Below are 16,902 nucleotides of genomic sequence, written 5' to 3' on the forward strand. Positions count from 1 at the left end.
CATCGTCTTCGTGGTAGAGTGACATCAAACAGTTACCCAGGGTGGCCAGTTGCCCAGAGAGCATTTCCACGGTAGAGATGGTGACAAGAAGCAGAGTTTTAGGACTTACAGCCGATTGGTTAAGATTTAATTCAAGTCGGGAAGACACTGTTGAAAATGTTGGACATCGGGCAGGACTATCCAGATTGGGCAGGAAGGTTTTGCTTTGTGATATACCTTTAGAATTTGATTCCAGCAGGGTGACCGTTACCTGCAAATAGACACAGGGTTTATGTAGGACTCATTATTATTTTCAATACAAGTTATGCAATCTGCAATGGAAAAATGTGTGCCTCACGAAAGCTGAGGTAGATGATCAATATATCAGATACCATTTCTATAAAGTAATGTAGCATCTGTGTTTATTTTGTCAGGTTAGTCAGGAGTATTTACAAGGGTCATTCCAAAAGTAAAGCCTCCTATTTTTTAACTAGAAAACTAAAACATTGAAGAGCTATGAAGACAAGAGTGGTACCATTAAAATGAGCAACCTTTTGTGCTCCAGAATTTATTTTTCCACATAGTCACCAACATTCTTAATGCACTTTTGCCAACGATGAACAATGCCTTGGTCGCAAAAGTCCAGGGCACATTTTGTCACTCACGTTTCTGTCGACACTCTGAAATCGACAAACTCATCTCCTAACTGTGCTGACATCAACTGCATTGTCTTCGCAAACGTTCAACAGGCATTGGTGAATGTTGCATGGTTCAATTTTTTCTGCATGGAGGAATTCAATGACGCATCTCTGCTTCTGGCACACGTTCATGATGGGTTGCTTTCTTAGAATTTCACACCGTCAATATCTGCAACAGAAAGATGAAACTTTCAATTCATGAATGCAAAAATTCAGTTATCATACAAATACAATTTACAATCTGCTCTAATTCATTTGGGGGAAATAAAAATAGGAGACATTACTTTTGGAATGTCCCTTGTACATTGAGGGGTTCAAATACTACAAGTTCATCAGAGTACATTCCATTAAAGTACTTGTAAAACAGACACAGGGATATAATATTGCAATGATGGGTCAGAGGTTGGAGCTTGGTCGATAATGCAGGACTTATTAGATTTCAGACTCTTTTTTGGACCCTGTCTAAAAAGGAAAGACTAGCGATAGATGCACCAGCCCAGATATGGTAATAATACCCATGGGCGAATTGTGATTTTGTAAAGGGATATCGTCTAGTGTGAGTAATTTTCTAGCATGATAGAGGGAACCCACTTTCTTTGCAGCAACCCTGGCAATATCCTTAATGTAGGAAAAATCTGGATTTATATGTACTCGAAATGGATTGAAAAAGCAAATTCGACAATTTCACATAGACACGTCTAATTGGCTCCAAATATATTTATCTGTTTTTATTAATTCAAGCATATGTATGCTCAGAGCCATACGGCCACAAATGATTTTGACCAATTTCACTTTGTGCCCCAAAGGGTAAACTTCATTCATAGTTCATAACGCATTTGACATTTGTTCACTAATGGGCTGGGAGACTACAGTTCAATCCAAAGATTTAATAAATAGTACTTCTTCTCTCCTTACTACACACTCAGCATTATAAGGCAAAGACCAAGGATAAGTGGAGTAATTCTCGGAAAGAAATGGTGTCCTCTCCTACATCTCAGTGTAGTAACTAATGAAAAGAGAGCCTTTGGTTCGCCCTCGGCTATGGTTGACCACTTTGCTTTTACGTTGAAAGCAAACTCCGAAATGATTTCACTAAACCACAGAAAGGCTATTTATAATTGTCTGAATAATTGAAATAGGTTTTTACACTGCATCACCACTCATCAAGGCCCAAAAGCCACTCAAGCACAAAGGTTAATGGTTTGTATCAAATGGATAGCAAAATTAACACTATGAGGATTTCAGATGATGGATTGGATCTGAGCAGAATTTGATTATTTAAGAGAACAACTTGACAAAAAATTGTTAACATTAGACTTGAAAACGACCATGTTGTAGTTAGCTGAGGAGCAGTCCCCAAAGTATTACATTTCACAGATGGGCAGTTCTTGGAAAGAGATTCTACTCATGAAAGCATTGCCAAACTCCAGAGAAGAGAGGAAAAAAAAGGAATTTTTTTACAGTAATTGTAGCGAGGTGAGTTTTTGCTGTGAGGGTTTTACAACGGGGAACGAGAGACTTGAGCTCAGTCAAGCACCTACCATGAAAATATCGATAGAGTAGAGAAGTTCCAGAGAAAAGAGGAAGAAAGGAAAATTCCATACAGTGGTCGTTTCATTTTGTTTGAAGCTGAGTTCAGAACTCTTCCTGGCAAGCGTTGTGCTCGCAAAGTCACAAATCAAGACAGGAGTTGTGACAGGAGTTGTGACAGGAGTTGTGACAGACACTGTTGGTCTAGCAAAGTGCTGTGTTAACCCTTTGGTTGGTCTGGAACTCTGGAACACACAATGGTTTCAGTCAATTTTGGTGCAAAAAGTTGTGAATTCTATAACTTATCATGAAAATGTTTTAAGATACCACAATAAAATAAAATATTCCCATTTTACCGCAAGGAAACTGTCTGTCCTTGACTTATAGTGGCTCCTTCAAGCTGTCAGAGGCATGCAGAAATCGAAGGATTAGATTGAATGTTGCCTCTTTCATGGTTTTTCGAAACACAGGAACATCTTGTGAAAAATAGTTGGCCTCAAAATATGATTTCATTGTGGGCATTTTTATAAACCCTATGTTCAAACACAGACCAATGAATGCACGCATTTGCTCAATGGTAACAAGCTTCCAGTATCACATTTTGGAATGCTGCTGCAATACCCCTGATTTTGCTCAACATCAGACAAAATAATGATTTGCCTCATTTACCAAGAAGTCCTAGAGAGAATCAGTGTTATCACCAATAGGCCTAAAGAAATGCTCAAAATATTCCACTGGGGAAGTAGTTGGTATTCAAGTTCAAGTTGGTCTACAGTGGGAAGTGAAATCATGGAAGATTAGTGGCTGCAGATCTTTAATTGTCACCCAGGGATCATTGAGGACATTATTCAGGGTAGGTCTATGTGCTTGCACTGGAGCTGGCTGATCAGTATTTGAGATGTCAGCATTATTTCCGGATTGTGGTGAGTCAGAATCAACATGTTTTTAAATATCATCAGTTTCATTCTCAAAATACTTAAAATCACTTCTTTCAACATCACTTCCACTCCTGGAATCATAATTGTCATCAGAGCCATTCAAAATATCTAGCACTTGCTCTACATTGAACAATAATTGCCGATTTTTCTGTGTCGAACTTCATCACCGGAATTCCTGGGTGCCACCATTTTCTTCCACAATGACAACGTCAGCTTCTTCACTCATCAATAAAGTCACCGGACGTTACGATTTTTCAGTGAGGGTGTTAGTTACATACACATGAATGAAGCACATGGTAAAATGACATTTATGTCATTACACCGCTAAGACAATAGGCAACATTATTGTCGTTAGACTGACCTAAGGGTTAAACTGTCCTGATATCTTTGGGCAATAATGCTAAGTATTTTGTATAAAAGAAAAAACAAAAATTCTTTTTTGTTCTATAATGGCGAGTAGCCAAGGAGTTTTTGTAGTGGTTAATAAAGCAGCTCATAATAAAAATGAATTGCACTATAATGTTTAACCAGGATTAATTTATATCATTCAGACGACTATTTTCATCTTTGTGTTTTATGAATTTTTGAGATGAGGATTGATAATTGGATTGGATTATTTAGACCACTGTTCTCATCTTAAGTATTATTTTCACATTTCTGTCAATGTAACTTCTAATCTTTTTCAGATGTATCTTGTCAAACTGTTGAACTCGAGATTCAGTGCAGAATTTCGAATTGAACCCTTTATTAAATCCACAGAAATAGCATGCCTTCATTCAGCCATGACTATGTAAAAGTCTAAAGTAATTCATAATTGTATCACCTACATGGACTTGTGGTGAAACAAATAAAGTACTAAATGAAATTCTGTTCTAAGTAACACTCTCATGGAAGTTGAAGGTTTAATCCTCAGTGCAGGCGATATTAAGAATACAATTGCATATTACATAAGATTTCAGCTCACTTATAGCTGATGGAATGAGAGTATGCTACATGAGGAGATTAAATAAAAGGTTTTATATATTTTTATTTTTATTTTTTTTAATCCTTTGAAGCTTCATAATTTGTGTATTCATTTCTTTTGTGGAATGTTATCCTCATCTTCATAGTTGTTGTTGTTGTTGTTGTTGTTGTTGTTTCACCGTGTTTCAGCAAACTCATCCCCTTCTTCAGGTGGTTAACCATGATGGGATAAGAATGCTGAGTTTTGTAACTGTATCTCCAGTAATTACTGCCTTCCATAGTTGTTGTTATTGCGTCACCACGTTCTGGCCAACTAATCCTTTAGCCTGCTTTGGGCCCATAGCACAGTGGATAGAGGTGTTGAATCTCTACGATTCCAGGTGAGCATTGTCTGAAGATAGCGGTTTCAGTCCTATCCAAAGCAGGCCAGAGGATTAGTTGGCCGAAAATGTGGTGAGACAACAACTATGGAAGGCAGTAATTACTGAAAATATAGTTACAACACTCAGCATTCCTATCCTGTCATGATTAACCATCTGAAGAAGGTCAGAGGATTAATTGGCTGAAACTTGGTGAAACAACAACAGCAACTATGAAGATAAGGATAATAATCTGCAAAAAAAATAAATAAATACATAAAAGGTTTTGTTTGAAATTCTATAAAGATTCCTAAGTTCCACAAGAAGAAGGTCAGAGATAATATCAACTGAAATGTTGTGAGAACAGTAGCCTGAATGATCCAAATTATTATCTTGATTGTTATTTTCACACACAATGTTTCGGTTGATGTAACCCCTGACTTTCTTCAGATGCATTTTTTCAAAACTCGGAATCTACACAGAATTTTTAATTGACTCATCACCATATTCGGTTTAGTGTCTAATCAAGATTTCTCTCCCTTTGCAAATTAGTTTGAGAAACCTATCTGTCACGTGCTAATGCTAATTAGGAGATTCCAGGAAAGGAATAAAAGAAACGCTCAGGAAAAAAAACTAATCAGTTTAAATCCAGCACAAATTGAAAACATACATTTATCTCTTTGTCTTGCTCTTTCATTCTGTTTTTGGTTTTAGTCTCACGAGCCGAGTTTACAACACTACATTCGGTTTAATGCCTGTTTTATATGTGTTGACGGCAAACATCACTCACTTTATATGATTTCGATTATTAAAACTCCTGTTCACATCTTGAGTTTTATATTATCACATTCTTCATTGTAAAGTACAAGGTAAAATTAGAGTGTAAGTGACACTCTTCAGGAGGTTGAAGGTTTAATCCTCAGTACAGGCGAATTTAAGGATACAATTGCGAATTACTTAAGACTTCTACTTGGTCATGGCTGACAGAACACGAACATGCTACTCTCATGAATTAAATAAAGGGATCTGGTTCCGTTCCAAATTCTGTGCAGATTCCCAAGTTTGACAAGATATACTTAAAGAAGGTCCGTGGTGTGAAATGTTGTGAAAATGACACTCAAAATGAGAACAGTAGTTCAAAGAATACAAAGAATCAATCCTCATCTCAAAAATTAGGAAAAATCAATCACTTTATCGATTTCTCTGCAATAAAAATGCCAACACCGTTTTATATTATGTTACTATCTTGTATGTTATAAGGTGTCCAAAACGTCACTGAAGGGTTGAAATTCTTTGCAGTTTACCATTAATGATTATTTTTTTTTTCCATTTCAAATATTTTACAGATAATACTTTGGAAATAAATTATGGATAAGTATAGCATTGAACAACGTATGCAAGTTGTAAAATTGTTTTACCAAAATCAGGAGTCAATTGCTTTGACTCAAAGAGCTTATCAACAGCATTTTCATGTAAGAAATAGCCAAAGTCATAACACAATTCGAAACAAACCCCAAACCCTGCAAGAATTTAAAGAAAGCACCAGGAACGAAATAAGGGAGTTAAATCGCAATCCAGAGATTCTGCAATTTGTCATGAATAATGTTTTGGAAAGAACACAAATATGCGAAGCTGAAAATGGGCAACATTTAAAAGACATTATCTTTCATGAATGAAGATTGTTTGAATTTTGTATTTTTTTTGTTTTGTTAAATTTCCCAATGTCTTAGTCAGATTATGTTATAATTACAGAAGATATCATCAAAAATAAAGAATCTTCAAAACTCTTCAGTGACTTTTTGGGGACCCTACACACACACGCGCGCGCGCACACACACACACACACACACATTTTTCATTTAATTTTTCTTCTATTTTCAGATCCTGAAGAACTTATCAATTGAAGAAAGATATCATAAAAAATAAAGAATCCATTTATTTTTAAAATCCTCCAGTGACTTTTTGGACAAGTTATACAAGTACATGTTAGTAATGGGTTAGCGTTTTTGGAAGGATAAAAGAAAACAGGTGTATACATAACGAGACATTAATTGAAACTGTGTAGGTAGTAGTCGGGTCGCACCTAATGTATCTTACGAGGTGGGAGGTTGCTGTAAGAGAAGTAGAGTGAGTAGAATAGTGGGAGTGATCGCAGTCAAAGGGAAACAACTCATGAATATTTAACAACACCTAAAATACTAACAGCTTATATCTTACGTTCTTTCCCACAAGCATTCTGACAGATTTACATTAAAGTAGAACGGTACGTCTTCTCTCAAGAAACTCAGGGGCCAACAGATATGATTCTTGCTTATATTGGTGATCTTTTAAACCACCGCATTTCAGGTGAAAACATTATATACTTACGTGTGATGCTGAAATTAGTATACATTCCAAAAATTACAAAAAATGATCCCGTAGAAAAATAATTACGAGTAAAAATGAAAATTTTTGAGTTTGGTAATTTATTGAGTTTTAACATAAGTTTTAATGGTGAAGAGTTTGCAAGATCCAGCAGAGGTGGGTGCGGAGAGCAGATAACCGCAATCGATAATTTTGACTAAATCCTTGATTTTTTTCATCCGTACTGCCATCTTGAATCCAAATATCTGGGACTATATTTGTAGCTGTTTTTTTTTATTGAAGTTTTTTAAAATTTTATTTCTAGCACGTCTACTGGATCATTTTTCATAAGTTTGGAATTTATACTACTTTCGGCAGGACATGTAAGTACGATTATATAAAAGGTTTTATATATTTTTATTTTATTTTATTATTTATATATTTTTATTTTTTTAATCCTTTGAAGCTTCATAATTGGTGTATTCATTTTTTTGTGGACTGTTTTCACCTGAAATGCATTGTTTAAAAGATCACCAATCACTTTTGTTGTTTTGTTTTAATTTAAAATTGAAATGACATGATTGGTTGAAATAGGAGATGAATCATGAAAAAGAAAAAAGACAGATTTACTTTAATGATGGAGGCACTGTCTGGAATAAAGCGGACACAATCAATGTAAACGTCGACAGCATCTCTGCATGTTGCTTTTGCCTCTAATTTAACCAATTCTTCTGGCGGAATGTGCTCCACCCAACTTTCTGTTTCGTGATTTCCTTCCTTGCATTTTTGTTCATAATTATTCCTGGAACAGAACTAAGAGTCAGAAAATACAAACAAAACCCATTTCAAAAATTTATTTGGTGGCTTATATAGAACTAGCAGGAAGACCCGATGTTGTCCGGGATTGAATGAGGATCAACGAATGTTCCACCTTCCCATACTTTTATTGTCATCGAAATCAGTGAAATCTCCAATTTTTTAATCAAATCGATTGATTGCCTGCTCTAGTTAGGGACGCCCTCCCTGCCACAGTGTACCAGGAGGAAGCTTCACATACCTCTCCGCAGTGACTTAGTTCACAATACATTGTAGTCTACATTGCACTGTAGAGAATCTACTGTTGATTTTATAAAATTATCCATAAATAATTGCTTCACTTAAAGTTTAAAATGCAAAAATTAAGTATCATGGCTCAACTGTGCACTAAGCAGAAACCTTCATTTCAAATGCACCCCTGTCTTATCAAAGAACCAACTGTTGATTTTATGAAAGTTTTTTTTCATAATCCCTTGAATTAAAGTTAAATGTACAAAAGTTAAGTACCATGGTTCAATTATGCTCTAAAAAGAAACACTGATCTCAAACACACCCCTGCCTTATAAAAGAATCTATGTTTTATATGCAGGGCCTTTCTGCTTGTGCAGTGATAAAACTTCTCAAATTCACTTGTGATGTTAGGTTGAATAAAATGTTAACTTTGGTCAAAATCGGACTTTCTTCTTTAATCGGATTTTTTTATACTTATCAGATGCATTTCGATAGAAAACCTATGTAAGAACACTCCCAGGCACATCACTTGTGTGAAATTTAAAAAATATCGGCCCAGCTGTTTTCAAGTCCATAGGGAACTCTCTCTCTCTCACACAGACACACACACATACAAAAGATTCCTTTTATATGATAGATAGATAGATCTTTTATATGATAGATAGATAGATAGATAGATAGATAGATAGATAGATAAGGCTGTGGTAATAGTGTGGAAAAACAGAGGAATAAGTGTCCATGGTTAGCATGTGCCTGCTGTAAGGAAACAATGACACATGATTCTAGAACAACTTGAGTATGAGGTAAGCGTAATTATGCAAATCCAAGCATTGTTTGGAAACCAAAATGGCTGAATAGGAGACAGATTTTTTGGCTCAGAAGTCAATTTTGTTTTCGACTCCATGTTATTTGCAGATGTTTTGAACTGTTGTTATCTATCTTTTTTGGGGTGAAAGAAAGAAGTACAAAAAAGTTGTTGTTGTGAGTGAAGAGACAAAAATAATCCAGCATGAGTGTGTGTTTCCAACTAAATAATTTATGTGACTGAAATAAAAATTAAATACCTAACTATATCTTTCATAATCACAAGGGAAAATTGCATTCCAAGTAAAAACACTCTGATATACTTACGTATCATGCAGAAATAAGCGTCCTCATCAAAACATGTGAAAAAAATGATCGAGTAGAATTTTAATTACAAGTAAAAACCAAGTTTATTGTAAATTACAGTTTTATCATATTATATAATATTGAAGAGTACTCTAAAAATAGGGGAGGTAATGCAGGCAGTCATTTTGTCAAATTCAGAAAATGTGCTGTAAAATATTCTGCAGTTTCTCAACAATTTATGTTAACTATTCTTCTTCTTCTTCTTGTTTTTTTTTTTTTTTTTGAGAGTCTTAAAAACAGGCATAGATATCAGTGGAAGATTAAATCTGGACAATATAGAAGCATGTGTGCAACAAAGAAAATTGTTGGTTTGCTCGCATTAAAAGAATGGATGAGGGTTAGTGGATGTAGAACAGTTGAGATAGCAGGGCCAGTTGTCTGGGGAAGGCCAAGCAAAATATGGGAGGAAATGATAAGGATAGATTTGAGAGAAAGAGGGATAAATAAAGACCTGGCCAGAGATAGATTAGTTTGGACGTCAGTTTCTGAAAACCATCCAACACATGCCAACATGTTAAATGGACGTCGATAATGATGATAATTTTTTTTTTACAAATCATAAAACACTAACGTTTCCTCCTGGTTATTGTTGATGGGATTCTGTTCTTCGATGGTGAGAGTAAGAGTTATTTCAGAGTTGTAGCCAAGCAAATCTGTAAAAATTGACAAATAAAAAAAAACAAACATGTATAATATTATTGTTACTAAGCCAATTTATCAATAATACATAGCTACTATATATATATATATATATATATATATATATATATATATATATATATATATATATATATATACACATCTCTGAAACAGCTACATGGTAAGTAGCTAATGATCCCCGTTTTCTATTTACAAAATTTTAGTTAAGGTTTTCTCTTTTCATCCTTATGTAGTTGAATATTCTGTTTTAAAATTGAAGTCTTTTGCGAAATCGGCTTATGCAAGTGCTAAGTCTATTTCGATTTAACAATTTTAGTTAAGGCCTTTTTTTTCATCCATATCTAAATGAATTATAAACTTTTTAGAAGTCGGATTATGTAGGTACTTAGTCTGCGATAGGTTAAAATTAATATTTTTTTCCTTCCAGGAAATCTAAACTGCATTCTTTATTTTTGGATTTTTTTTTTTTATTCAAAGCTTCAATATATATATACAATATATATATATATATATATATATAACATAAAATATATATACATATATAAACAATTATATATTTTTCGTATTGATTTTTTATCCATACATATATGCATATAGTCTGAAGAAGCTTCAAGTAAAAAAAATGTAAAAATATTTGAAGAAAGAAATAAAGAATGCAGTTTAAATTCCCGGAAAAACCCCCCAAAAGAAACTATATTTAACCTATCCTAGACTTAGCACCTACATAATCCGACTTCTAAAAAGTTTATTATTACAAAAGAGAATTCAATTATATAAGGATGAAAAGAAAGCCTTAACTAAAATTATTAAATAAAAATAGACTTAGCACTTGCATAAGCCGATTTCTCAAAAGTCTTCAATTATAAAAGAGAATTTAACTGTGTGTGTGTGTGTGTGTGTGTGTGTGTGTGTGTGTGTGTGTATAAAAAATCAATACGAAAAATATATAAATGTTTATATCTTTTCTGTATTTATTTCCTATTTGTTGATGTGTAAGAATACAAAAGTCTTTCAAAAAGAAAACAGAAAACGTTTCTTTCAAGAGCACATAATTTCTGACTGATCTTTTGAAGGTCTTTTGGAATGATGGAGTGCAGGGCAGCCAGGACTAGCAGCAGGAGGGGAACGGGTATAGCCAATGAGGTTAAGATCTATCTGAAAATGACCGTCCCAATATTTTTGACTTGGAATGGTTAGCACCCCGTGTGGACTTTATTCAAAACCAAGTCTTCTATAAAATGTTGAATTAGACACCCACGCATTCCACGCACACACTCACAATTGTAAACATACATGCATGTACACCCATATACATTACCACACATGCTTCTACACGTACCCACGCACACACAGAATACCCACACAGGTATGATGACAGGGTGAAAGGACAATGTCTTCCTTGCCTCTCTGGATTCTATGTATGAACATGCACACCCACACACATTTTTTTTTCAACCGCCTTCTGTAAATTCCAATGTCTATCATTAATTGATATATATACATTAATTGATATATACACATTAATTGATATATACACATTAATTGATATATATATATTAATTGATATATATACATTAATTGATATATACACATTAATTGATATATATACATTAATTGATATATACACATTAATTGATATATATACATTAATTGATATATATACATTAATTGATATATATACATTAATTGATATATACACATTAATTGATATATACACATTAATTGATATATACACATTAATTGATATATACACATTAATTGATATATATACATTAATTGATATATACACATTAATTGATATATATACATTAATTGATATATACACATTAATTGATATATACACATTAATTGATATATACACACCCATAATGTTTTTAAAAAGTAGACGAAGAATACTCCTCTTTATTTTCATTTTTATCTACATAATTCACTTCTACTTTTGTTCAAACATAGTAAAATATCAGTGAAAACCTCTTAGATTTTGGACCATTTGCTATATAACACTTCTCTGTCCGTCTGTGTGTCCATACATCTCTCCATCTCCCCTCCCACACATATGCAGTTAGAGAAATCAGAAGTTAATAAAAATTGATACTGGAAACAAAACTCAAAGTCCCTATCCTATGTAAAATTTGTTGATAGTGTGTGGTGTCCTTAAGGTAGCTGGGGATGTTTGACAACAGTGGGTTGAGAATGCTGTTTTTATACCACAAGATGTTTTCTGTGAGGGTTCCAATACCGAAGATGATAGGTTGGCCAGGTGTTACTATTCTGAGGGCCTTAGCTATATGGTATGTTTCTGAGGTTTCATTAATTGGTACCTTAGTGTGGCAAGTGGGAGGTGTGTGAGTACGTTGCTAACTATTTTGGGAAGTTTATGAAGTTTGAGGATAGTGTAGAAAACAGCTAGGTGTTGGGGTGATCTGGCACTAATTTATCGATCGTCGGTTCTAGTGTTGTGGTCTAGATTACTAATTATGTTGATAAGTTTGGATTTGAATGTGAGAGTGGGGTCAGTGGAAAGTAGTTTGTAGAATTCCTTGTTTGCTAGTTCTGTTATGTAATTGTTAGTGTTCATGATGGTGATTACCCCACCTTTGTCTGCTGGTTGTATGGTTATGAGGTGATTGTTTCGTATTGATTGGATTGCTCATTGTTCATTACATTATGATTGCTGTTTTTATCAAGAACTTGTCTAGATGTTTTTTTAACTGCAATATTCTGTGCATCTATTCTAGGTTGCGTCCACTGGGGAGTGTCCAATCTGTGTCTTTTAAAGTCCTTTTCTGTTTGATTGGGACAGACTTGGTGGCTGCCAGATGGTTGTTATTAGGGAAGTATTCTTTCAGTTTTATTCTTCTGGTGTAGTATTTCATGTCATAGTGTAGATCCACTGGATTTAGGCTTTTTGATGGGCAGAATGAAAGTCCTTTGCTTAATAGTATGTTTTCGTTTTCCGAGAGTTGGTAGTCTGATAGATTGGCAAGATTGATATGCTGTGTTCTTTTAGGGACGAGATGTGTGTCGTTATGTTTGACTATTATACTGAGAGTGTATGGATTTTATTGATTGTAGATGTGCCCACAAAACTGGGTCCTTGTTTTTTTTTTTTTGTTTTTTTTTTTACATAGGAGTCACTACTTATCAAAGCCCGGAGGCCACTCGAGGATAAGGGTTAATGGGTATACATTAGTCATTGTGATAATAGCGTAGTAAACATAAGTAGTGAGAATTTTGTAAATTTGATTACTTAGGGGGACGGTTCATCAAGAACTTGTTTACGTTGAACTTGAAGACAATCAGATTGTAATCGGCTGGAAAGCAGGCAAATGGAAGACAATTCCACAGGCATGCAGTTCTAAGAAAGAAGCTTTGTTCATGGAATGTACGTTTAGGTTTAAGCATAGATAAAGCCTTTCTTCCTAAAATTCGAAACATGGTTACCTTTTGATTGGTATCATAACAAATTGTTGTTTTGCTGTAAAAAAAAAAAAAAAAAAAAAAAACTACTTGTTCAAATTAAGTGAAAATTTTTTTAACGGATACAATATAACTTCTTTTTGATATTTTCATTTTTTAATGTCTTGATAAAACTGTACAAGTATCAAATGTTTATAGTAAGATGACATTTATTTCATGTTAGCTACACACCCCCATCGCTCAGAGAAAGAAAGAACTAGTAAACAAGATTTGAAAGAATCAATCAATTTTTTTTTTATTATTTAAACTTGAAAAAATATTGGTCTTTCTAATTGTTGTAGTCTGTTCACCCTACAGACAATAATGAACTCTTCCATTTTTTATAATGACTAACGACCATGTCTCTTGGCATTAGCACAAAGGTTATGCACGATTTCTGCACTCACGGCAGTCGGACTGATGTATACTCACACTCTTTATTTATTGTATTTGTTTTTCTGTTCAGGGGAAGATAACTGCATTCTACTGTTTAAGTTGCTTTGCATAAAATCTGATGACACTATCTTTCAGGTTGTCCATCTTGCATTTTCTCGATCTACTGCACGCTATTTTCCGAAAATCAGCTCTAGCACATTTTCTACTGGACCATTTTTCATTATTCATTTTTCAGTAAATAGAGTGTTGGTAAGTAGATCATGGAGTTGAAATTTGTTTTTATTACATATTTTTTAGAGCGTTCTTTGTTTCACATAAAATGTTTTTATATTGAGATTCCATAATTTGCAGAAGGCAACGTCATATATTTGTTGTGCTCTGAGTGTGTGGTCTATGTTAAATGCGCACTGGAAGTCGTTGGTAATCCTGAGAACTGTTGGTATGATGTCTACACACACACACACACACACACACACACACACACACACACACACACACACAAGCGCACGTGTGTGTGTGTTTGTGTCTAAACTTACATAAGAATACGGACAAATTTATCTTTAGTTGAACTTTGACAACAAAATATTTTCATTTACTAGCCAAATAAAAAGGTTACTAGTCAAACAAACATGATTTTTAGAATATGACGTTTTCGTTCCATGACAATATGTACATCATAAAGATTTTTTTTCTTCTTTTTTTAAAATAAGTGTAATTCTAAATATGCACCGAATTTTATGTTAAGACTTAAATGTATAAATATTCGAATGTTTTCAGATGTTTTGTTAAACAGTCTTTGGTAAAAAAAAAAATATAAATATATTATTCTATTAAACCTTTTATTGTTTAAATAATTTGATTTTGCTCGTTTTATTAAAAAAAAATTAAGGTTGAAAAGCTATTTTGTACTCAGTAATGAGCTTTGGAAGATTGTTGATGTAAAAAACACAGTCGACAAAAGATAAGCATTTTATTATTTCTAGCCACCATTTGAAAAAAATCACTCATAAATGCAACTGTTTCACTCGCAAGGTAAAGTCCTGTGTATATATATATATATATATATATATATATATATAGTGAATAAATGACAAAAGACTATATTCCAAAATTCATGATGTTGACCATCTTATAATTTATTCCTTTAATTCAATTGACATTTATAATTCTTGACAGTATCTGTTTTGTAGCGCAAAATCAATCACTTAATTATTATATCAATCAGTGAATCTATTATACCTTTAACTCATCAGAAGAAATAACAATAATCAATCTATCAAAAAGAAATAAAGTACAATTTGGCATGATTAAAATCCAAAAATTGGAAGGGAAGCTGAAAATACCTTTTAATATGTTTCCATTACGCCATTTAAAATTAAAAAAATAAAGTCATTAAACACAACTATTCATACTAACATTCTCTTTTAATTTATGAATATTCTGCCAAAATGTTCTATTTAATAATTAGTAAATTTATTAATTCTAATTAATGTATGCATACTTATGAAAATAATATCAATAATCATAAACTATTATACATCTTTGCATATACTAAACTAAACTAAAAAAAAAAAAAAGTTTAACTTTTATGGTTATATCAAATAATTTATTGACTTTAATTGAAACCATACGTAATTCAGTTCATTGGACTGTTATAATCAAGTTTTGTTACTATTTCAATTATAATTCCTAGCATTAGTCAATTTTAAACCTATAATTATGTTTGGTTGAGATGAAAAATTTGCTGAATGCTCAATTGTTTAACATAAAAAGTTAAAATCAATCTAATTTAAAGTATGATAGAGTTACCTCCCTTAGAACAAATTTATCGATATATTAACTTATTTTAATTTTAATTTTTAACATTCATACCTTTAACATACATAACCCGTTACCATCCATACCCCACTAATAAGTAATGTTTATACAGTTCTAATGTCTTTCACTTAATATTATTAAATGATTAATTCCGTGTATATTATAAATTAAGTCACTAATATGTTCAATATAAAATTTTAGTATTAAAACTATTTCAATCGAGAGTCATAAGTAATTAAGTTATACTTCATTTCTGCTTAATGTCAAATTATAAATTTACTGTCAAGAATTGTAAATGTCAACTGAATTAAAGGAATAAATTATAAGATGGTCAACATCATGAATTTTGGAATATAGTTTTTTGTCATTTATTCACTATATTGCTCTGTAATTACATTGAGCTTCTTAAATAAAGATTGGTATGTATTATTTGCGTGTGTGTGTGTGTGTGTGTGGAAATATGTTTCTTCAATTATATTTCACCTTTTATTTATACTAATCCTTTAATTTATGAAGCTTGATTAAATCTATATTCCAAATTTCAAGATGTTGACTATCTAACCGTTTATTCCCTAATGTAAGTTGACATGCACAATTCTTGACAGCACCTGTTTAAAATTTATTTCACCCATAAAGAAGAAAAAAGCACTTATCAATTTTTTTCCTGATGAGTTTAGGGCAAAATGAATTCATTGATTGATATATATATATATATATATATATATATATATATATATATATATATATATATATATATATATATATATACATGTATGTATTGTGCCAGAAGGTAGAAGTTTCCAGATTAGTATCTGAGGGCCTGTTTAAAACAACTGGGAGAGATGCACCTTCAGTCTTCATTAAAACATGCATCTATGAGAAAGAAAAATATTATACCGGATAGACTTTTCCTTTGGTCGACAGTGATAAGACTCAGATAGATAATATAAAATATACTGTACAAGTATATGTTACTAATACGTATTGATGAAAATAAACAATGGTTTCTGCAGTTTTACATGATTTCACTTGTTAAATTGCAACTATTTATTTTGCTGCATGTTTTCGTATTTAAACTGCATTATTAGCTTTCACTTCCAAATATTGTCACTAGGGCTAGGACAACAGCATATTCTTTTCATTGTTTTGACTCTCGAGTGTGTATCCGTTGATATCTTATATGATTTTATATAGAGTGATGTGGTTCTCGGTTGATTAACTGTGTCTAATTGTGTTGGATATATACTCGAGAGTCAAAACAATGAAAAGAATATGCTGTTGTCGTAGCCCTAATAATCACAGTGCATACACATGCTTGACACAGCATAAACGTTGACACACCGGTTCCTGTTGGATCACCGAAGTTAAACAACATTGAGCCTGGTCAATACTAAATGGGTGACCATTTGGGACTTCCAGGTACTGTATGCACTCTCCGCTTATCTTGGCATGTTTCCAGTTGTCCTGGACTTCTCCTTGCCACTGGACTCAAACAGTGCTGATTCAGGAGAGGTGTGGTTGGAGATTGTGCAACCCATGCCT

General features: G+C 33.0%; 1 protein-coding gene across 2 annotated transcripts in view; it reads right to left on the minus strand.

Moving 5' to 3' along the window:
- LOC145296822 (uncharacterized) overlaps window positions 1-16,902 on the minus strand; it is a 141,288-nt gene that overhangs the window by 47,700 nt on the left and 76,686 nt on the right. For both annotated transcript variants that reach the window (XM_080142934.1, XM_080142925.1), the window contains 3 exons: window positions 9,599-9,680; window positions 7,441-7,612; window positions 1-250 (listed from right to left, as the gene is read on the minus strand). The exon at window positions 1-250 is cut by the window's left edge and continues 8 nt beyond it. In XM_080142934.1, coding sequence (XP_079999060.1) covers window positions 1-250; window positions 7,441-7,612; window positions 9,599-9,680 — 504 coding nt within the window. The remainder of the gene's footprint in view (window positions 251-7,440; window positions 7,613-9,598; window positions 9,681-16,902) is intronic.

This window comes from Euprymna scolopes, chromosome 2, assembly GCF_053919585.1.
Source record: "Euprymna scolopes isolate OS-2025 chromosome 2, ASM5391958v1, whole genome shotgun sequence".
NCBI lineage: Eukaryota > Metazoa > Mollusca > Cephalopoda > Sepiida > Sepiolidae > Euprymna > Euprymna scolopes.